The sequence below is a fragment of the Sarcophilus harrisii genome, chromosome 4, assembly GCF_902635505.1.
Source record: "Sarcophilus harrisii chromosome 4, mSarHar1.11, whole genome shotgun sequence".
Classification (NCBI taxonomy): Eukaryota; Metazoa; Chordata; class Mammalia; order Dasyuromorphia; family Dasyuridae; genus Sarcophilus; species Sarcophilus harrisii.
In genome coordinates, this window is record NC_045429.1 from 107,246,940 (window position 1) to 107,270,270 (window position 23,331).

The 23,331-nt window shown below is 34.5% G+C and overlaps 1 protein-coding gene across 1 annotated transcript in view; it reads right to left on the reverse strand.

Moving 5' to 3' along the window:
- Positions 1-501: 501 nt before the first annotated feature.
- Positions 502-23,331, reverse strand: part of INTS7 (integrator complex subunit 7) — a 67,493-nt gene continuing 44,663 nt past the window's right edge. Inside the window, exons 13-20 of the mRNA XM_003767682.4 lie at positions 23,029-23,235; positions 16,067-16,261; positions 15,335-15,438; positions 13,602-13,670; positions 10,676-10,808; positions 8,447-8,545; positions 6,114-6,299; positions 502-2,929 (exon numbers count right to left, since the gene is read on the reverse strand). Of these exons, the coding sequence (XP_003767730.1) occupies positions 2,645-2,929; positions 6,114-6,299; positions 8,447-8,545; positions 10,676-10,808; positions 13,602-13,670; positions 15,335-15,438; positions 16,067-16,261; positions 23,029-23,235 (1,278 nt within the window). The 3' untranslated portion in view covers positions 502-2,644. The remainder of the gene's footprint in view (positions 2,930-6,113; positions 6,300-8,446; positions 8,546-10,675; positions 10,809-13,601; positions 13,671-15,334; positions 15,439-16,066; positions 16,262-23,028; positions 23,236-23,331) is intronic.

Genomic DNA, 23,331 nt, shown 5'->3' on the forward strand with positions numbered 1-23,331 from the left:
TGCTGGAAGGGTTTGGTAGACAGGAAGCAGCAGCCAGATCCATCATATAGTGTACAGGCTTCCAAGGTTAAAGTTTAAGTTGGACTGGGATTGGATCCAAGAAACAAGTACTAAGAGAGCAGGCTTGGACCAACAGGCTGTAACAGGCATTATCAGAAACTAACAAGTTGATCTAACCCTTTCTCCAAACACATTCTTTCATCTGACTGCTGCATAGAAATTTCCTATATATATTATTATTCTGGAAACTTTAGTACTTTATTACTTTGTAATGATTCCAAAGAAACATTATTTCCAATATCTTAACGGTGGTTAAAAATTATTCAAATTATCAATATGAAGTCACTTGTCATAGTGAAGGGACTTGTCTACCGTCACAGAGAAGACAATGATGTAACTTGATCATGTTATAAAAACACAAATATGCAGACATAATGTGAGTATACATTCACACACACACACACACATCTTTCAGTTTTTTAAAAAAATTATTTTATTTTTAATTAATATTTTCTTTCCCTCCACCTCCCTATCCCATTGTAAAAACAAAACAAATCCCTTGTAACAAATATGTGTACTCAAGCAAAACATTTTCACACTATGTTAAAAAATGTGTCTCATTCTGTACCTTGAGGTCATCCCCTCGGGAAGCTGGAAGCATGCGTCATCATCAGTCCACTATAGTAGGTCATTGCAGTGATCAGGATTCTTAACAATATTACTTTACAATATTGCTATATAAATTATTTTGGGTCTGTTCATTTTACTTTACATCAGTTCATACATCTTCCCAGGTTTCTCCAAATACTCCTTTTTCATTATTTCTTACAGGACAATTAGGACAATTAGCATTATCATTACACTCACATATCATACTTTATTCAGCTACCCCACCAATTGATGGACATCCTCTTAGTTTCCAGTTTCTTTCCATTGTAAAAAAAAAGCTGTTTAAATAGTTTTATACACAAGTCCTTTTTCTCTCTCTTTGATATCTTTGGTGTACAGTACTAGTAGTGGTATCACTGGGTATGCACAAATTTAGTGGCTTTTGGGGTATAATTTCAAATTGCTTTTCAAAATGACTACATCTATGGTGCACTGGCCTCCCATTATAAACATTTTCCTTTCAACTCTAAATCTATGACCTTGTTATTACCAACACTGATAAAAACTAACACATACCCTTCCCTGGAGCTAATCTTTCATCTCCCAGGTCAGAGCAGATTCCAATATAGCCACACTCAGTCCTACAAGTCCTCATCTTTATTCATGCTAAGGCTTTACCTAGAATGTCCTTAAACACAGCCCCTGAAAGCTTATTTTTAATCTCTGTTACAAATGCTATTTTATTTTGTCCTTCCTTACTTGTGGACATGTTTGATTCTTCTTTCCCTCCTCATTCCAGGAGAATCCTCAGCTCCACCTGGGAACAAGACAGTTTTTTTCCTTCTTTTTGATCCCCAGAGCCTCGCTCTTGGTAGGCACTTAAAGTTTGGTGCATTTAATTAAACTTGTTGAATGAAGGGGCACAACTGTACAAATAATTCAATATTGATTTCTACATGGCTTTTCAAAGTTACTCAGATTTTTATAAAAATTTGAAGCTGATCTACCTTCTGTTCAATAAACATTTCAATTAGACACCAATTATACACAGAAAATTTTCTTAGTCACAAATTCCTTTTGGCTTAGGATTAATGTTAAAATTGTTTTGTTTCCTCAGCACATTGTTAATATATATAATGAGGCAACATAGATATATACCAGGTGACAGAGTAAGGTAAACTTGTTATTAAAAATTTGTCTTAGGTAACTCACAAAACAGATAATGCACATATGATTAACAACGTTTACCAAAATGTAGATACCCAACTGAAAACTGATACTTGCTTGTATAGTATTTACAAGCTGCTAACTGTAAGAAATGGTATGTCTGGCTTTCTTGATCCAGATTAGTTTTGAAAACACAGAGTTCAAATAAAAGCAATTTTAATATGAAGGGATATATATATACACTTTATAAAAATGGTTTGTCAAAAAACTATCTTCATTATATTGTGAAAAGGCATGGGAATATTTTTGAAAGATTTTCACAAGTATGGAAACATATCCAATTCCCTGAGTACTACAGTTAACTGAGGTTTTAGTGTATAAGGAGTATCCTCACTAGATAAAGAAGTCTTATATTCAATGACCCTAAGACTTCTCTCCAAAACAAAAACAATATAGCCAACTCACAAAAAATAGGAGTCAAACAGAATGCAAATCGTTATGAAAAATCAGCATAAAACTTAGGATAGGTCTTTCAACAATAATAAAAAAAGAAAAACCCAAACATACACAAAAAAAGCCAAAATTTCCTAGAAACTCCATCTACCACTTTTCTTTACCACCCAGCCATTCCTCAAGGAAATTACCCACATACAGATAAAATTTAAATTTAGAGTCACTATTCAGTATGACAAACCTGAATATTTCAGTTAATTGCTTTAAACATCTCTAGTACGCTAAAATTTTTTGATGTACATTATTCTCAATTAATGAGGTAGGCAGGAAAGACATCCTCCTTTTTTGATTCCCATGCCTTTTAAAAAACAGAAGAGGGAAATCAAAAGTTTTATTATAGATGGATATTTGGTGGCTAAAATCGAGAATATGCATTACGCTGTTGCTGTTGCAAGGGTTGCTGTGCTTGCTGTTGCTGGAGGCGAACTTGCTGGGAGTAAGGATCTTCAAGAGATTTCACAATGATGGTGGTTTTAGGTCCAGTCTTCCATACAATTCCATTGGAGTCCTTCACAGAAGATTCAACTGTGATGTTGTGAGTTCCAAGAATAGCAAAGTTCAACAGAAATTGAGTGCTGAAGTAATCATTGTGTGGTTCAACATTCTGTTCCATCTCATTGGTTATACTGTCAAGGGGTATCTGAAATAGAGGAATTATTGTCATTAGGTACAAGTAGCTGAGTGCTCCTAGTGCTTTTTGCAATCTTCTGTAATTGAGTGAGACCTAATTTCTTTCTGTAGTTTGTAGAAGCTTTGAAGAAATAAGATAAAACCACTACATTGACCAGGCCCTGTGCTATGCACTGGGAATAAAAAAGCAATAGATAATCCTAGCACTCAAGAAACTTGAAATCTAATGGAGAAGACAAAGGGAAGGTACTAGAATTAAGAGGGATTGGGAATAGTGGAAATGATTGGAAAAAGTGGGATTTCAGTTGAGACGAAAGGAACCAGGAGGTATAGATGAAGAGGGAGAGAGTTCCAGGAATGAGAGACAATGAAAATATTTCAGAATTGGAAGATGGGATGTCTTGTTTGAAGAACATAAGAAAGTGGGTCACAGAGTAAGTTGCAGCAGGGAAGTGATAAAGAGGTATAAGAAGATTGGAAAACAGTCTGTGTTGGAGAGATATACACAGGGAACGAGAGAACAGAGACAGAGACATGGCTAGACTGGATCCTTTTGATGGTTAAGTAGAGGATGGACTTGTAGCAACTAATGGGCTACTACTCGACCATGAGATGATGAAGGCTTGCACTAGGTTGCTACCACCCTGCCTCACTTCCTGGCCTCCACTGATGGCTTAGTTGAGTTATATAAGAAACAACTGTGGTCAGCAAGCTGCATGACTTTTTACCATCAATTAGCACAAGTGTAAAGGAGTGAAGGCAGTAGATGATGGGAGCAACTCAATGATAAAGCTTGGCAAGGCAGGATTGGTTTGATATAATAAAGGATGGAAAGGATTAAAAAAAATTAATCAGAGTTGAACTAGTTCACCAAGGGGTCAAGATGGTGAAAGCAGCAGCCTAGGGCTAATGAAGGGAGCATGGCCTAAGGAGAAAATGGGGCGGGGTTCAAGGGATTAGAGGTCACACTGTGGTCAAAACACAAAGATAGATTTTAGAAGGAAGAAGAAGTGGAATTCCAATGGACTATGTTCAAATAAGGGAATTTCAGAATTTCTGAACCCAAAATGGGTACATTTTGTGGTTAAAGGCAAGACCTAGGGTATAGCTATTTTTTTGGTGGCTGAGAGAGTAAAGGAATAGGACATGAGAAATTTGCCTTTAAAAACTAAGCTATAAAGTATATGGTCCAAGGTGGAAAATGTTAAGGGAAAATTATTATTGCTAATTGTTTATACAGTACATTTGATAGTATAAATTCACCCTAAAACTTCAATTTGTATCAAAAAATGAGTTAATGATCGGCCATTTCATTTCTCCCGAAGTACATTAAATGGATGAATTGTGGTAATCAATTTGCAAAACACACTATGAGAACTTGTATTACAGTTAAATTAAAAAAAAAATTTTAAAACACAATTCAATTTGTAAGATATGTTCTTTGGATAAAAAATGTTTTCCTATGTTATTACAAGAATGTGAGAACTTATTTAACAAACATCCCAATTGTCTATGATTTAAATAAACCCTAAGGCACAGAATTTAAATCACATAACTTATCACTGTCAGAGGCTGTATCTGAACTCTGGTCTTCCCTATACTAAGTCTAGAATTAAGGGTATATTGATGTATGTTTAACATTTGGTTCTTTGGAGAAAGAAAAACTGCGTGGTAGGACAGAATTAAATTTAATCTGCACATCTCTTAAATTTCTTTGAGGTCCTCTTTGAAGAATGACTGCTCCAAACATGTTTTACTGCCTTTTGGGTAGGAGTAACCTCCGAGTTCTACTATTTCTCCTCTCTTTTCCAAGTCTGGAACAATAAACAAATCAGTACTTCCAGAGGCTACCAGAAAGGACATGTCAATCTACTTCATAAAAGCTCCACTTATTATTCCAAAGACTTTCCAAATCAAAACACCTCTTGCTGGCCCATTTATTCCTTGAACACGTGTAGAAACCCCTTTTAGAATGTAAACTTTAGAGAAAGGTTTATCTTTGTTTTTTATTTCCCCAGCACTGTCCATGGCACATAAGACTGAATAAGTATCTTCATTCATTCATTCAATAATAAATATCAGTGACAAGTTTTGCTCTTGTAAGTATGATTCCATAATATATAGTGGGACAGTATTACTACAATTTTTCTTTAGTCTATATTTTACTGATGCTAGTTTTATTATACCAGAGAATACAATGATCAGTGTGTTTCCAGATGTGTAAAACATCTTACTAGTGAAGGAAACAGTACCGCAAAGTATTAAAGGGTGACAACAATTATAGTTACTGAGCTGTCCACATGTATAGAGAATTAAAGACAAACAGAAGCAGCAGAAATTTCTCCTTAATTCTGGCATTGATAAGAAGAACTGCACAAATCTATTCCTATATTCCTGCAAAGCAGAACTCAATAGATATTAAACTGATTTTGAATAAAAGAAGAAATTGGGGAAAGAAAGAAGAATTTTCAATATGTGAGTTGATCCTTAAGAAAAAAAAGATGTTAAAAGCCTAAGTCAGAGTGTTCTTGTTCATTTCAGAATCTGTCCTTTTAGCTTGATGCCCTTCCCATTTCTGCATTGCTCTGTGGCTCCATTTCTGCTCCTTCCTTTCATAGTCTTTTATTTATAATCCTGGGTTCTCAAACTACCAAATTCACTTACAGAGGCATTCTTATGCTTTCATAAATGAATCCTATTCCCAGCTAATTTAGGCATTATGGCAACTACATCTATAACTCTGTGTCGTCGTCCTTTTATTCCTTTTCTCAGAGTAGATAATCAAAATGGGAAATGGAAAAGCTTACTGGAACAAATAATTTAAATTTAGGATCCCCCAGATCCTCCCTTTGGCTAGTAAAGTAAGCTTAGTTTTTAACCAAGGCAGCTAATAATATTACTACTAATAGTATTTATATAACACATATTATGTGCCAAGCACAGTGCTAAGAGCTTTATACCAACTCTGGCAGATGGGAGGCACTATTATTATTATTGGCCTTTTATAACCGAGGAAATGAAGGCCCACAGAGGATTTCTCTAGGATCACACAAGTATCAATAAGAGCTCAGGCCTTCTCTACTTGAGGCCCAGAGCTCTATCCCGGCTGCCATGGAGCTGCCTCTCAGGCCAAGCCAAAGATTTTGACAAAAATTAATTTTCTTCTCTAAATAGCATCAGGTCTCTTTCCTTACCTTGTAGTCTTGTATAGATTTACTCTGTAATGTTGAAGAGACATTCAAACACACAGACTGAATTTTACGAAAGAGTCCTGGCTTGGATCCATGCTGAACCACTCCTTCTACCTTTAGAGCCAGTTGCTGATTATTCTGGACTGCAATGGGTTCTGTTGGGTTGCGTGGGGATGGTGATAGAGCAAGCTGAAACATATCAACATCAAGATCAATTCCAACAATGAAGGGCAAGTTTTCTTTTCTTTTCTTTTTTTTTTTAAATTCAATTTTCTTTTCTTTCTTTTTTTGGCTGAGGCTATTTGGGGTTAAGTGACTTGCGCAAGGTCACACAGCTAGGAAGTGTTAAGTGTCTGAGACACTCAGACTTTTTGACTAGAACTCAGGTCCTCCTGACTTCAGGGCTGGTGCTCTATCCACTGTGCCACCTAGCTGCACCTTTTAATTTTATTTTTAATTTCAAATTATCTTTTTCCACCCATTGAGAAGACAAGAAAAATAAAATCTACACACACATATATATGTGTGTATATGTGTGTGTGTGCACACATGCCGATTTCCACATAGTTCTCTTCCTGCCCTCCCCAAAGAAAGTGTAACAAATAAAAAAAAATATACTTTAATCTACAAAGATCCTATCCCCCAGTTTCCTGTTTTTCTTTTAATTTTAGCTGCATTGGTTATATAGTTGGTATATATAACACTTGCCCTGAAATTAAGAGGACCTGAGTTCAAATCTGACCTGAGACAATACTTCCCAGCTACGTGACCCTGGGCAAGTCACTTAGTACCAATTATCTCAGAAAAAAAAAAAAAAAAAAAAAAAGATAACATTCGGGGCAGCTAGATGATGCAATGGATAGAGTACTGGCCCTGGAATCAGGAGGAGTGAAGTTCAACTCCAGCCTCAGATACTTAACATGTACTAGATGTGTTACCCTGGGTAAGTCACCTAACCCCATCTGCCTTAAAAGGTAAAGAAAAAAAAAGAAAAGAAAAAAAACTTTTAAATTTCATGTAATCAAAATTATCCCTTTTGCCTCCCATGAATCTCTCTATCTCTTGTTTAGTAATGAATTCTTCTACCCATAGATGTGACAGTTAATTTCTTCCATGCTTCACTAGTTTGCCTATATCTTTTATTTTTAAATCATGTACCCATTTTGACTTTATCTTTGGGTTTGACTGTTCTACTAAGCAACAATACTTTAATATCTGAACCTGTTATAAACTTGTGCCAAAAGCATACAATAAAAGAGGATCATGAAGAAAATTCACTATAGAATGCCCATCTCTTAGAAATTTCCTCTCCCCCTTTCCCACAATATAATTTTTAAAAGGAAATTAGTTATTAGACTTCATGAGTGGCTTATAGGAAATTACTCACTGTAAAGGAGCAGGCACTTGGTATTCTGTTTAACTGCTTTAGGGATAAACAACTGTAGAAGAAGGTAGAACAAGTCTGGCATGCAAATATATTTTTTCCATTTTACACAGACTTCCACTTAGATTTTATGATACTTAATTGTGACATGAAGATAATCTCTGAATCCATGAGACTCTGCCAGAAGAGCAGAAGCTCTGGAAAACTTTACAGTATGATGGAAAAGCTCTGAATGTGATTGGTCCAAGATTATGATTACTATTCAAAGACCAGGACAAAATAGCTAAAAGTGGATAAGTTTAGCCACTCATTAATGAAAATCTTTGGTCCTATCAGTTTCAGTGAAACAGAAACATTAAATATAATGGCCCTTAATCTGTGAAGCCACTTACTAAAGGGTGCTGAAAAGACAGAAAAAGAAATCAATCAATATTAACCTTCCTGCTCCAAACAGAGCTTCTACTTATACTAGAAAACAAAGAAATTGTCATTAAATGGAAGTGTTTTATAGACTTTTCTCAAAAGAGCAAATAAAAGTGGTGCAGTTTGTTTACTAAATATTAAAATGCAATAAAAATGCCCTTTCAAGGTCATGTGAATATCTTATCTTATGGTAATTATGATGAACATAAACAAAATGGTAAAGAATAAACATTAACTTTTTATTTTATCCATTACAGAAGATGACATTAAAATAATATGAAAAAGGAAAGGAGTATGTCCTCCTATCCCCCTCCTCCACTACATAACCCTAAGGTATAAGACAAAAAAGATGGACAGAAGTATCAGTATGTTGACAATACAGATAGGACAGTCATGGAACAACTGCCATTGCCAAATACTTAGAAAATGATCAACTTTTATAACTCTAATAGCAAAGCATTAACTAAGTCACACTTTTAACAATTTTACTTAATATATAATCTTTGGATCCCAAAAAAAACTGCCTTACCTTAATGCTGGTAGACTGCAGTTTCTGGAAAAAATATCTTTGAAATGAAAGGGGAACTTTCAGCAAGGCAATGATAGCATTGCATAGGCAAGCTGTGTGCTGCAATAAAGAAAACCCAAGGAAGTTTAATTAGATGAACAGAAACTCAATGATGCCAATCAACAATTCTTCCACGAAGAAAATTAATATGAGACACACATTTTTAATTCAATTCAATACACTTTATGGACTATCTACTACAAGAAAGGTCCTGTGCTGGGTACTGTGAAAATAAAAACAAGATCACAACATGTTCAAACCTCAAGAAGTTTCCATTCTCTTGGGGTGGGTGGGTGGGTGGGGGGGAACAGCTTAATAATTAGGATATTGACCTAAGGAGGAACTGTATATTTCTGTCAAATCTTTCTGGTTAAGTTGTATAGAATGACATTTTTTACCTAACTGATTTTCAAACATTAAAATAGGAGAAATCCTTATCTCTTTGGGTTCAAACAAAGAGCACATTTATTTTTCACATATCTTGGAATAAGGTACCAGTTTTGATACTGAATATGCAGTCAGTCCACAAACATTTATCAAGCACCTACTATGTGTCAGGCACTATAGTACTAGGAATAGAAAAAGAAGTGAAAGACAATTTAGGAGCTCACAAGTAAATGGGGGAGACATGAAGTAAATTTGTATGTACTAATAAGCTATAGATGGAAAAGTTGGAACTCATTAAAAGAGATTTAGGAAAGGCTTCCTATAGAAAATGGGATTTTAGTTGGGACCCAAAAGAAACTAGGAAAGAGAGATGCAAAGACAAAGTATCCTGGCAAGGGATGCTTGTGGGACCAAAGGCAGAAGATGGTGGGAATGATCCAAGGTTAAGGCTAACATGAAAAGATGCAAAGGACAGACACTCAAAAGGACAGTGTGGAAATGAACTGGTTCACTAGGTCAAGAGGGGAAAAGAGGCGAGAGCAGCCAGCGCAGGGTAGACCTATGACTACAGCAACAAAAGAGTCAAGTGTGCTCATGTCCATATTGCCTTCTTCCCCACCACACTAAAAGGCATGATAGCTGATAGGAAGAAAGCATGACAATGGAAATGAAAGGAGAAAGAATAGTGGCTGGTACATATTCTCCCAAGTAATCTAGTCTGGTGAGGTTTTGTTTCCATCTCTTAATTCCATTTCAGCTCTGCTAAAGAGCCGGGAGTCCACAGAGGGTGATAAGCAGTGGGGAGAATAACTGGAATACAGATTCTCTGTGCTGCTGCATTTCAGTTATCTCCAATTCTGTTACTTAAAACTGTATTATAGCAAAAACTATCATTTCTTTTCTAAAATAAGGTTTCAAGAAATGAAGCTAAATTGTGAGCAACACATTTTCCTACCCAGAAGAAATATATAGTGAACTGTTCAAATTTTAGGAATAAGACATGTTACTGAATTTTCAAGCTGAAAGGATTTTGGAGATTATTATCTGGTTTAAGCTCTTCTTTAAGAGATGAGATACCAACAGATACAAAGAATTTAATGATTTCCTGGAGAACAAAAAACTGGACTCTCAATACAATGCTTTTTATTAGATAATGCAAAAAGTCCTTTGGACATTGCCTGGCCCAGAGTTCTGCTTCACAGCACAATAGCATATAATTCCTTGGGCCAGGCAACAGCTGTCCATCTTTAACTGAGCAATGCAAAAAAAGAATTCTAATATCATTGAGGCAGGGCCGCTGTCTTTCACTGTTTTTCCTGGAGTACAAATTCTGAAAAAACAATTCTGAATTGCTAAAATAAACTTTAAGAAGAAACTAAAAAATTATTTAAAATTACAATTAACTATTTAACTTGTATCAATGGCAATTAGAAAAAAAATATGATTGTACAACCATGGCTATTATTCTAAGGAATTTAAAATTCAGAGACTATATCAAGATTTTATGGCTATAACCAGGAAACAACCATTCAGTGTTCAGAACAATCTGTATTTTTAATTTCTGATAAGTCAACAAGTAACAAAAAGATAATAGTATTCCTTTGCTTTTCCATTTCTATTCAGTCTTATATACCTCAGGAGACAGGATCAGAATTAACTTAGATTAGAATAGTAGGATTGAATTCATGTATACATATTATATTTTCATATTTTAGTTATGATGGTTCAATTTGAAATTCATTTAAGAGCAAAAGATCATTGTAACAAATAATTCACCAACATAGTAAAAATACTGTGACTTGCCATATAAGAAACAGGAGCATATTTCCGGTTCAGTGATTCTACCTCTTCTAAGACATGATTATATACAGACATCATTCTTCTTTCATATTCACTATCAGCATGTGCTGATCCAGTGGAACCATATTCCTGGAAACTGAAGAAACCATCCAATCAGCAAATTAATTAAATACTATGTAATAAGGCATTGCAACAAATGCTCTGGGGCAGGTATCAAACTGGAAAGCAGCCTGGCAGCAATGAGATAAAAAGTAATGTCTACATTGTGTACCAAGCTTCAAACTGGGATATAATTAAGACATAAAAAGATATAATCAAAAAATTGGAGGAGCAAGGAAGAAACTGATTTAGTAAGACTATGGATCAAAAAGAATTCATGACCAAACGAGATAAAAAGGGTCACAGAAGGTAAAATAGACAGTTTTGATTTCATAAAACTAAAAAAACTTTTTGCACAAACAAAAACAATGCAACTAAAATTAGAAGAGAAGTCTATGGCAAATTTCTCTAATAAAAGGTCTCATTTTTGAGCTATATAGGGAACTGAATCAAATTTATAAGAATTACTTTTTTGGCATATAAGGAGGTTCAAACTCCTATATTTAGAGTCACAATCTAAAGTTTCTGTTCAACTATATATGTCATCCCCTAATGGTTAAAGCATATGAACGAAATCCAAGCTATCAATCAATAATCCAATGAAGAATGTAGTCCTTCTGTAAAACTCAGTTGCTTCTTTTTAGAGCTGCTGTGGCTAAAAACTTCATGTGTCTAATCTGCCTCTAAGCCTTTCTGAACTGGTCTTTGGACAACAGACAAAGTTTGCTGTTGGGTGTGTCAATATGAAGTGTTGCTACACAAATAATTTGGCTGAATCATACTAATATCATTTCATGATAAAACACTTCTATCATCAAAAACACATTTATTTAACCCATAATTCTGTACCAAGCAAATTTAAACTACACAAGTCTCTACTCCTGTATAAGGATATGTTATCATTGAGATATAGAAATACTCGCAAAATACCTTTAAAAATCTAAAAGAAATCTTTTTCAAATTAAGGCTGGGTTTGAACTCAGGAAGAGGAGTTATAATGGTTCCAAGCAAGAGGCAGGGCAGGGCAGAGAACTCCCTAACGTCCAGTGCCCTATCCACTGTGTTACCTAGTTGTCCCCGATTTAGTAATGGAGTTGTAACCAAAAAGTCTTGTGGATAGAGCATCCTGAAATCAAGAGACCTGAGTTCAAATTTGGCCTCAGACATTTAACACTTCCTAGCTATGTGACCCTGGGCCAGTCACTTAACCCCAATTGCCTCAGGAGGAGGAGGAGGAACAGGAGGAGGAAGGAGAGACAGAGAGAGAGAGAGAGAGAGAGAGAGAGAGAGAGAGAGAGTGAGTGTGTGTGTGTGTGTCTTGGAGTCAAGAAATTCTACATTCAATTCCTGCTTCCGACACTCACTCTCAATTCCTTGAGTAAAACTACTAAGCTGTAGAGCACTCAATGAACTGTACTGGTGGAGGCAAGTGCAGAGCATAGGATGAGGAGTCAAGAAGAGCTGGTTTAAATGCTGCATCAGATCTTAGGTTTTCCTAAGCACCACCACTGCTCTGTGCCTCAGTTTTCTCCGCTGCAAAACAAAGGGAGTGGGTGGTGGACTTGATATCTCATAAGGGCCTTTCTAAGTCTAAATCTATGATTCTATGAAATCACCAGGCTCTCCCCAACCCCTGCTACTTAAGAAGCATGATCAGGCAGAACTCTTCATCCTGATAGGAAGGGGAAGGGAATATCTATTCAAATAGCACTGAGCATGTGCCAGCCATGGCACTAAATACTTTACAAATATCTCATTGGATCCTTACAACAACCCTGCAAGGTAGGTTCATTAACCTCCCAATTTACAGATGAGGAAACTGAGGCAAAGAGAAGGTAAGTGATTTTTCTCTAAGTTCATACAATTACAAGATCATGACAGGCTAGACATAAGCCTCCTAGGTGCCTCAGCAGCACCTCTTTACCAGAGATCCCTGTCTGCCAAACTGGGAAGCAGGTGCTCCCTCAAGCTCCACCGTGAAGAGCTCCCCTTTCCAAGGCGCAGCCCAAGAAGAATTATAAGGTCAGGGGAGGACAGGCTTAGCATATGTGTGCTGTTGTCCCTCAAAATTCCCAGGTTATCTGGGAATACCACGTGCCTTCATATAAATAGGTACAGAAGGGAATACAAGAAGATTCCAAGAGGAAAGGAGCCAGCTATGGGGAAGACCAGGATGTGGTACTTGTGCTGAGCCCCAAAGGAAGCCGGAGGTAAGCAGGGACCACACCAGGTGTAGAAAACAGCCAGGAGATGGCAGATTTTGTGAAGGTCTGGCTGGATGGTAAAGGGTATGGAGGGGAATAATGTCAGTCTGAAAAGGCACATGAAGCCACATCACAGATCTTTCTAAATGGGAAATGTAGGAGATGGCATTTGATCCTGAAACTTTTAAAGCAGGAAAGTGTTAATGTTCTGAGTTTCAAGAAATATCACTTTAGCACCAGTATAATGACAGACTGGAAAGGGGAAGGACTTGAGACTTTTGCATCAGTTCAGTTAAGATATGAAGACCTTAAGAGAGATAGCAGGTAGGAGATAAGGAAAAGCATATGAGAAACGTTAGAGACTTGACAACAGAAAGTTGGCCTAAAACAGAAGTTTGGGATCAATCAACCACAAGACCATATTTTTGTGAAGAATGAAGGAATATGGAAATTCATCAGTCAGAGAGCATAGCAAACATACTTCTTTACTAGCAGCTGGGAAAAATGATGTCACTGAGGTGTTTGAAATTAAAGACAAAAGCTAAGTAAAAATGGACTGTGCATTAGAACATGAATCAGATGACTGCGCAAAAGCAGTAAAAATAAGTTCAACTAAAAGGACTTACCTCGCTGACTCTGGATCCAAAATCAGGGCTTCTATTGCATGAGAGATCAGCAAACAACTTTGCTGCTGTCTAGAATAACATTAAGGAATTTTTTTTCTTTTTGTTCAGAACTGTAGATGTATGATTTCATCAGTTTGTGAAACTCCCAATATGGAAAACTATTCTTTGAAGAAAGTTAGCAACCCATAAAAATAATCATGCTATTTCTCAATATTAAAGGAATACATTAAAATAAAGAATTTTATCATGAAATAACAATCTTAAAAATCTTAAGCTGGCACAAAATGTAATTAGTTGAAGTTTGAATTTTGCTCTGACAAACTAGCCGTAGAGCTGTACTGACACTGGCAAATTGTTTATTATCATTTGAGCCTTGCTTTCCTCATCTGTAAAATGTAATCAAAAAAAAAAAAAAATCCCCCGGGGTTGTAATGGTCAAATGTGTTGGTTCATGAAGCATACATTATTATCATTAGGCCCAATTTACAAGTGAAAGTTAAGTTTTCAATATGTACATGACTTAAGGACATAAGACATTTGAATGATCGCAATTTTACGAGTGCCCAGTTTTCCTAAATCTCATGCAAGCACTTTTCAAATATATTACATTTCTTTTCTGGGTATATGAAAAATCAGACAAGGAAAAACTTCATTACTATTAGCAGGAGCAACATCACTGTTGCTGAATAAATAAAACTAGTTAAGGGGCTATTTTCTTTGTTAAGAGATATAGGCCAAATAAATAGAAGTTATTCTATTGTAACTCTACAGCAAGGGTTATCCTTTAATATGCCCCAGACTTCCTTCTTATAATAACATTTAAAAATAATTGAAAGAATGTTAAATTTCTATTAGAAGTTAGTAAATATAAAAATGTAATTTTCTCCACCCAAATTCACAAATTCCTTGAAATCTATGCATTCACCTCTTAAAATCTGTGGACCCAACTTAAGAATCCCTGATTTAATCATGTATTTATTTATGTTCTACATCTTTGAGGAACAGCTAACTCAGAGGTTTCAAGAACAAAGATGATTAAAGGTTTAAAGGAAAACAAATGCTGAAATAACGGTTTGGACATGTATACTTATTTTGTATTTAATTTATACTTTAATATATTTAACATGCATTGGTCATCCTGCTATCTAGGGGAAGGAGTGGAGGGAAGGAGGGGAAAAATTGGAACAAAAGGTTGGCAACTGTCAATGCTGTAAAATTACCCATGCATATAACTTGCAAATAAAAAGCTATTAAAAATTAAAAAAAAAAAAAAAAAAAAGAAAAAGAAAAAGAAAAAAGAAAACAAATGCTGTATACCTCTAAGGCCCTTCTAATGTTAAATCTATGATCTTATAAACTAGAATTATTTAGTATGACTAAAATTATTTAGTATAAAGTAAAGAAAGCAGTTGAGTGACACAATGGCTTTCTAGGAGAAAAATATACTATCCTTTTGTAGTAGAAGGAACATAAATGATTACCCTAGTAGGATACATACTGAGGACTATCCTTCCTTTCTCTGGAGGTCCTTAAGAGGAAAACAAATTCTGAAATAATACCTATTATTTTAAAATTGATTTTAAATCAGAAAACTTTATGCTAATTTTAAAAACCACGTTATTTGACATGTTAATTTTGATGAGCTACTTTCTGTCAAAAAAGCATGACTAAACAACACTTTGCCTTTAAAAGAATGTTTAAAAAGTACAATAAATTTGCGGCCACATGGATACAACTCTACATTCCTCAATGTTGCTGAGTCAGCATCAAAAGATGCCTGATAAAGTTCCTCATAACGGGATGCCAGATTTCGAAATTCTTCCATAGATTGTTTCATCTACAAAGAAAGAAAAATGACCACAAAAAATTTTTTTAAAGTTGTTATGTAAACAAGAAAGCCAGAAGAAACAAAATTTGTCCCCAATTGATTAAATTCACACATATTCTAATGAATGTTTAATTTTTAGACCATTTAATTTTACAAAGTTTTATAGCAGAATGTTTAACTAAGCATTTCTAAAGAAATGCAAAAAAGAAGTTAGCATATATATTCATTAGTACAATGATGTATATATAAAAATAAGTATATGATATAAAAGATTTCTTTTTCTGGCTACTTTACAAACTAAAATATCTTAATGTTACCTAAATTATATCTCCATATACAGTAAGTTTAAAAAAATACCTTTTATCCATTAAGAAGCTAATGCCTTATAAATTTTACAGAATAAAAAACATGAAACACATGTAGGTCTACTTTCTTTATGAAAATCTGAAATAAAAAAATTTGCTAAGAGCCAAATAGAAAATAATAGGCCAACCAATTGTTAGCAAGATTATTTAATACACCTTGTATACTTATTTCTAGAATACAAATCATTAACAACTAACACACTTTAAAATTTTTCACCTTACAAAAAATACTGCAAGATATATACCTATTCAAGAACAGAGCTAAGACATACCTGATTGGAAATGCGGCCACATCTTTGAAGGTCATTCCCCAAAGTCATAGCTATGGTTGTAGCAATAGCAGGTGGAGGACTTGTCTTTAGGCTATTACAGGTGCAGAAAAGTTGAGAAAAGGCTTGCAGAAGGTCAATTCTTAGTTTTACAAACTCACACTGAAAACTTAAAGGATTCAATGGTGTGCTGGCAGCCTAGAAAAATAAAAATAAGTTTAAGACAAGAATTAAATATAATACTAAGTTAATGAACTGTTATAATTCATGCAATAATAACAGTACCTAATAATAATATATAATTCAAACCAAGATAACAGAATTTTCATACAGATGGATGAATGCCTAGATTTATAACAGATCTAAAATAAGAAAAGAAAGCTAACTAGAGGAAATATGGGTTCTGAGACATCATCATTTAAAGAACTATGGGTCTGAATGTAATGGTGAGCCACCCCTATATTCAGGATTGGATGTGATGTGTAGGAAGACTAGGCAGTAACCTATAAGGAGTCAAAACATATAAGGTATAATTTGAAGGTACTATCAGAGTCTGTAGATATTAAGAGTTATTTACTTTACCAACCTGTGACATAGCATTATCTCTTTCTACTGGAACTGAAGTGTATTTCACTAAAGCCAGTATTGGTAGGAAATATAAAAAATAAAAAGGAAGAATGTCTTTAGGAGGTCACCTTTAACATATATAATCATCAACAGAAGATAGTTGTCTTCTTCCACTAGAATATATTCATTTACCAAATTAGCTAGTTAATACAAATAATGCAAAAACTAAAGAGAAATAATATTTGGCACACATAAGTTTAAATATAAATATAAATATAAATAAAAAAATAAAAATAAATATGTCTAAGTCTAGAGAAATGATAGGTGAATAGTAGTAAGACCTGTGTATACTAGACTAAGGAGAGCAAGGCCAAAGAGATGAATGGATTTTCAAGGAAGGGCAGGAGGCATTAAAGATAAATTTCATTTATTTATTATCTGGCTTAGAATAGTTTCTTACATATATGGCAGACAAATAAATATTTATTGATTTGGTTTATAACCATAGTTAATTCAAACCATTTGTAAGTAAACAAAACATTTCAGTGATTCATAGTCTTTCCATAGTATGAATGGTTTAAAATCCTCTAGTGATATTATTTATGTAATATCTGACATAAACCATTCAAATACATATAAGCAATATTCTTTTTGCAGTAGGGCTAAATATGTAATTTCAAAGCCCCAGAAATGGACTACCGTATTATCTATTAAGCAAAATACAATAGATTAAATTTGTGCAGCTTATTCTATAACTTTCACAAGCTACTTTCCACTAATCTCATCCTCTGGTAACTTAAATCAATTTAACAAGTATTTACTAACTTCTTATCATGTGAAAGACACTATGCTAAGCTCTGTAAGAAATATCATTAAAGGGGACACTGGGGATCTGATTGAATGAAACTATTTTTAATCAAATAAGTCACAGAATCTAAGAATGGGTCCTTGCACAGGAACTCTTAAAATAACAGAGACCCTTGGTGAAAACCTTTAGTCAATCTAGATTTTTGTGCTGGAAGCACTGGAAGATTTGTAATCTTTGATGGATAACAGAATCAGGAATCAAAATTAACCTAGAAAGCAGAATCAGTTATATAGTTAAAACTAATAAAATGAAAGTTAACAGGGATAAAAATGCAAAGTTTGAAAGCAGCTTATGTAAAAAAATCTGAGGATTTTAGATTATTATAAGCTTATTATGAGCCAACAGAGGCAAAAAAGGGTATAATCTTGGTTTATTCAATTTTATGCATAACATTCATATCAAAATAAGGAATAATTCCACTGTATTGTGCTCTTATTCGCAGGTAGGCAGTATGGTGGATAGAATGCTAGACCTAGAGTCAAGGAGACTTAAATTCAAATCTGACCTTAGACATTTACTAATTTCATGTAGCATTAATCTATATTTGCCTTAATCCATAAGAGAAGGAAATGGCAAATCATTCTAGTATCTTTGCCAAGAAAAGCCACAGATAGTATTGGTGTTCTATGATCCATGGGATCACAAAGAATCAAACACAACAAAACCGAATGACAGCAAGTTATGCTTGTGCCAGGTTACTGCAGCAGTACTACATCTAATTCTGGAAGCCAGAATTAAAAGACAAAAAAACATTTTAAGAAGATGACCATAACTATGATGGACGTGGCTTTTCTCAACAATGCACTGGTTCAAGGCAATTCCAAGTGATTTAGGAAGGAAAATGCCATCTGCCTTCAGAGAAGGAACTTTGGAGATTGAATAAGGATTTTAGCATAGTTATTTTCAACTTTTTGGTTTTTTTTTTTGGGGGGGGGAGGAAGGAGGTTTCTGTCCTTTCTTGTGGTTTTTTTCCTTTTTGGTGAGATTTTTTATGCACAACATGACAAATAAATATGGCAATATGTTTAAAAGAATTGCACATGTTTAACCTATATCAGATTACTTGCTGTTTTGGGGAGGGATAGGTAAAGAAGGGAGAAAAATTTGAAAAAGAATCTTGCAGAAAGAACGTTGAAAACTATTTTACATGTAATTTGCAAAAATAAAATATTGAAAATAATTTTTTAAAAAGGTGATCATGTTGGTTGGATTTTTTAAACTATATCAAATGAAAGATTATTAAAAATAAATGGGCATGCTTAACCTGGATAAGCAAAGACTTAAGAAAAAAAGACAGAGCTTAAAAAAGAGCTTAACAAAAGAGCTAAAGAGTAAACAGTGGAAAGCTCCTGAGGATGAAGAAGGATAATGACTGATCTTGTAATTTCACTGATAAGGAAATTCCTATCAGTACAGGCCAGAACCTTCTCTACAACTGAAAGAGAGAAAGTTGCCTGAAGCACTGAAGGCTAAGTGACTTCCCAGCACTAAAGAGCCAGGACTTCTTTCTGGTTTTCAGCCCAGCTCTTTTCCCACTATGCCATGCTACAGAACCAAAAGGTGGAAGCGATAAGGAAGAGTGGTAGATTTGAGTTTAACAAGAGAAAACAACTATTTGCTAAGCTATGAAGTTCCCTTCATTAGAAGTGTTTAGGCAGAGGTCTGATAATCACTTATTAGAGTATCTTGCATAAGGAAGAAGTTGGATGGGGAAGGACACCTCTAAGATCCCTTCTAATTTTTCAGTGTGAGTTTTCATAGGATGAATTTTCATCCAGCTTTTGCCTCTCTCTAGAGATAACAGCTATTTAATATTTCTAATCTGTTTAAGATTATATAGAAACCTGAAGTTAAAAAAGTTCTTAGAGGACAACCAGGTTATTCCTTTTTTAATATGAATCTTTTTTTATAACATTCCTGATAAATGATTGCTCAAATTCTAGATAGTTTCATTTAAGGGGAGCCCACAGGTTTAACTTTAGATTATCTTAAAGATTATATTGAGGGGGCAGCTCGGTGGCGCAGAGCACCAGCCTTGAAGTCAGTAGGACCTGAGTTCAAATGTGGTCTCAGACACTTAACACTTCCTAGCTGTGTGACTCTGGGCAAGTCATTTAACCCCAATTACCTCAGCAAAAAAAAGAAAAAGATTATATTGAGGAATTCTCAAAAAGATATCTATTTCATAACAAAGGCTATGATTAGTATTATTAAAAATACCTGATGTGTTGTTTCTGAAGAGAATTTTACAAACAGAATTTAAATGGATAAATTCATTGTTGTGTCTCAAGTCCTCAGTAAATTTAGGTGATCTTTACATACTTAATTTATGAAGAATTTTCTAACTGCTTTCGATAGTAGACATAGTTCCCTTGACTATAAAATGTCCCCTTGCAAAGCTGTTGCAACAACCAAATGAGGTAATATTTATAAAGGACTTAGTCCAGTGTCTGACATACAGCAGATGCTATATAAAAATGATTCCCTTCCTTCCCTCATTGAATATTTCAAATCACTGAAAAACACGATAATCTTTGAACAGATTATAAATACCCTTTCCATTTCTCCTCTTCTGAGACATCATACGACATCAGAAGTGGAAGGAACCTTAGAGATTAGCTAGTTTTAAGACTTTCATTTTATGATTGAGAAATCTGAGACAAGATGATGGTTTCCTACATTAAATATTCCTGAATATTAAATTACTTGATTTAAGTTTATTCATATTTTCCCTGTATCTCTTGATTTATAATAGGTCCTTGCCATGCAACTATAAGGCAGAATGGAGAGAGTATGGGGCCTGGAGTTTGAAAGACCTGATTTCAATGCAAACTTACTTATCATCTACATGATTCTTAACTACTGGCTGCCTCAATTTCCTCAACTGTAAAATGGGAATAATAGCACTTACTTCAAATGATATATTTATCAAATGGGAAATGTGTAAAATGCTCTTTAGTACAATGTCTAGGTACTTGTTTCCTCCCTCCCTCAACTTATAAAATAACAAAATATAGAATTTGCACAACTGACAGAATGCTTATTTGAAACTAAAAAGCTGAAAAATGCTTCAGATTCCAAGTCAACAGTGACCTGAGAAAAATATTTTAAACTATTTCGCAGGATCTTATTTTCCTATCACTCTCAATATTATGTACAACTAATAACAAGTTACCATAAAATATGTTCAAGAAAAATTCTCCCTTAAAAAGGAATCATTTATGCCTATATAGGGCCAAGTTATTATTAGGTGAAAATAGCTAAAATGTTGCTTTACTAATGTAAAAACACACACACTTTTTTTTTTTTTGGTAAACATATTTTTAAGAATATGTTTCTCAAATATTCTCAAATTAAATACCTAGAGTTCACAAAAAACCCCTATTCCTGAAAAATTGCAAATCTCTAACTGGTTTGGAGCAGTCAAAAACCATTCACTTTCTCCCAGATGTTCTAATAAAGACAAGAATGGATCATTCATTAGTTGGGAAGTAAGCAAATACCTATGCTCTAGTGAATCAAATAAAATGTTCATAGAGAGCTGTGCAAACTTTTGAATGCTAACTAAATGTCGGGTATTATTTATGATGCTCCTTTTAATTTAATTTTTTTTCTCTTTAAATAAGAGGAAAGTTTTACAAGTCTGAATTTACAAAATGAAAGAAACAAATGTTGATTTCAAATGTTAATAAATGCATTTTAATATTAAAAAAATTTAGGCAGATCAAAGGCACAAACAAAAATTTATTCAACTCATAACTGCCTCACTGTGTTATTCTACTTCACTGTTTCCAGTGTCATTATATAAAACAATTAAGAAATTTTCTGCTCTACATAAGTTATTCACTACTGTTGTAGTTCTGCTTGACCTGGACTAACAGTTCTCTTTACCAAGAAAGATGGACTTTTTTTTACAACTTGAGTTATAATTCATTTTCAGTATATCCAGTAAGATTAGACTGTTAAGTTACAATTCTTGGCCATTCAATAGAAATAAATGAATGGCTAAATAACTTTTAAAGATACTACCCACATAGCTAACCTTAAAAAGAGATGTTGTATTCCTGTCTTCAAATAATCAGTGAAAATCAAGACTTCAGAAGTCTTGGTCTAAGCATGGCCTGGAAGGAAAAAAAATACATTCTCCTATTTTGAATCCTCATATCGTAATGGTATATCTCTCAGAGTGGCTAGGTACAATGGTCACAAATACTATGTAGTCTCTCTTGGCCTTCTTACAAGACTCCATCTTCTGACTGGGACTTGTCACTAACTGTCCTCCAGGCCTGGAATGCTCTTTTCTTCATCTTTATCCCCTTCCTTTGGTTTCCTTCAAGTCTCAGCTCAAACCTCACCTTGTGCAAGGGGCCATTACCAGTCCTTCCCACTGATTGTGTCTTCCACAAGATCATTTTCCATTTACCCTCTCAATCTCCTCCCAGATTCTCCTTCTTCCCCTCTCCCTCCTCCTCTCTCTCATCAAACATTTGATTGGCTGTTATATGGGAAATAGTCTTTATTACTAGAGAACAGAATTAGAACCAGTAAATGGAAGTTAGAGGAATAAAGTTTTCTCAACATAAAGAATATAGATTTGTTTAAAAATGGAAAGTGCTACTTTGCAAGATGGTGGTGACCTCTAAGCTCTCTCCCATACATGGAATTTTCTTCCTCAAGTCTCAAGAAAGGCTTTCTAAATTCTAGTGCATTTCCTCTATTGATAGCCTTCCAATTATCCTGCATACAATTTATTTATACATAGCTGTATCTATACTGAATCTTCTGTAACATTGTAAGGTCCTTGAGGGCAGGAACTTTAGCCTTTCTTTGCATCATCAGCACTTAGTATAGTTCTGACAACAATGTAGGCACCTGATGTTAGTACTAACTTTTCAATCCCATACTGAAATTCTTTTCACAAATTTTGTAGAGAGGACACTACAATTAGAAAAAGGTAGACTACATGACTAAAGAGTCTCTCAAACTCTAAGAGATTTTACATGAAATTTCTAGTTATTAATCTTATTTGGCCCTTTCTTCATTAGCTGTAAGAAAAGGTAACTAGAGCAGCTATTTCTGGTATTTTTAAAAGAATACTTTGCCCTTCCTAACAGAAAGTCATGCATAAGCAGAGATGCTAAACCAAGGGGATTTGACGTTAATATATCTCACTGTTAGTGATCTGGCTAGAGTGCTGTGTAGCAGAAAGGAAAGACTCTTAACTTTACTCCTTTCATAATTTCTATGTGGCATTCTCTCTGCTATAAAAGATTTGCTCTTAAGATAATTAAACTTCAGTTTCCTATTCAAGCTTTAAAAAAAAGGGATTGACTATCAATATCCCACCAAAAAGCAATCTAAAAAAGTATACTTGCTGATAAATACTGATAAATACTAAATCCCTCCTTTTAATCATGACCAAGAAGTTAAAAATTTACTAAATTAAGTCTTTGAAAGCGGTAATTAAAAGGACTCAAATAAATATGTTTATTCCCATATAGGCCATCATATTATAACAAAAGAGACTTACTGTTAAGGATGCTATCCCTTTATGGTAGAACTTTAAAGATTCAGCAATGCAGGAAAGTGCTGAACTATAATCCTCTTCTTGCAACCCTGTGAGACACTGCTCTGCATGGGAGAATTCCTTCAAACTGTTCAGCCAAAAGTAGAAATGTTCTGAGGCTACCTGAGTCAGCAGACTTTGATAAAGTTCTCTGGCCATGTCATGATTACCCTAAGAAAGGACAAAAAGAGGCAAGTGACATTCTTATACTTGAAATAGTTGATGCTGCAGTGTAAGGAAAACCCCAACCTTGGATAAATTTCAATA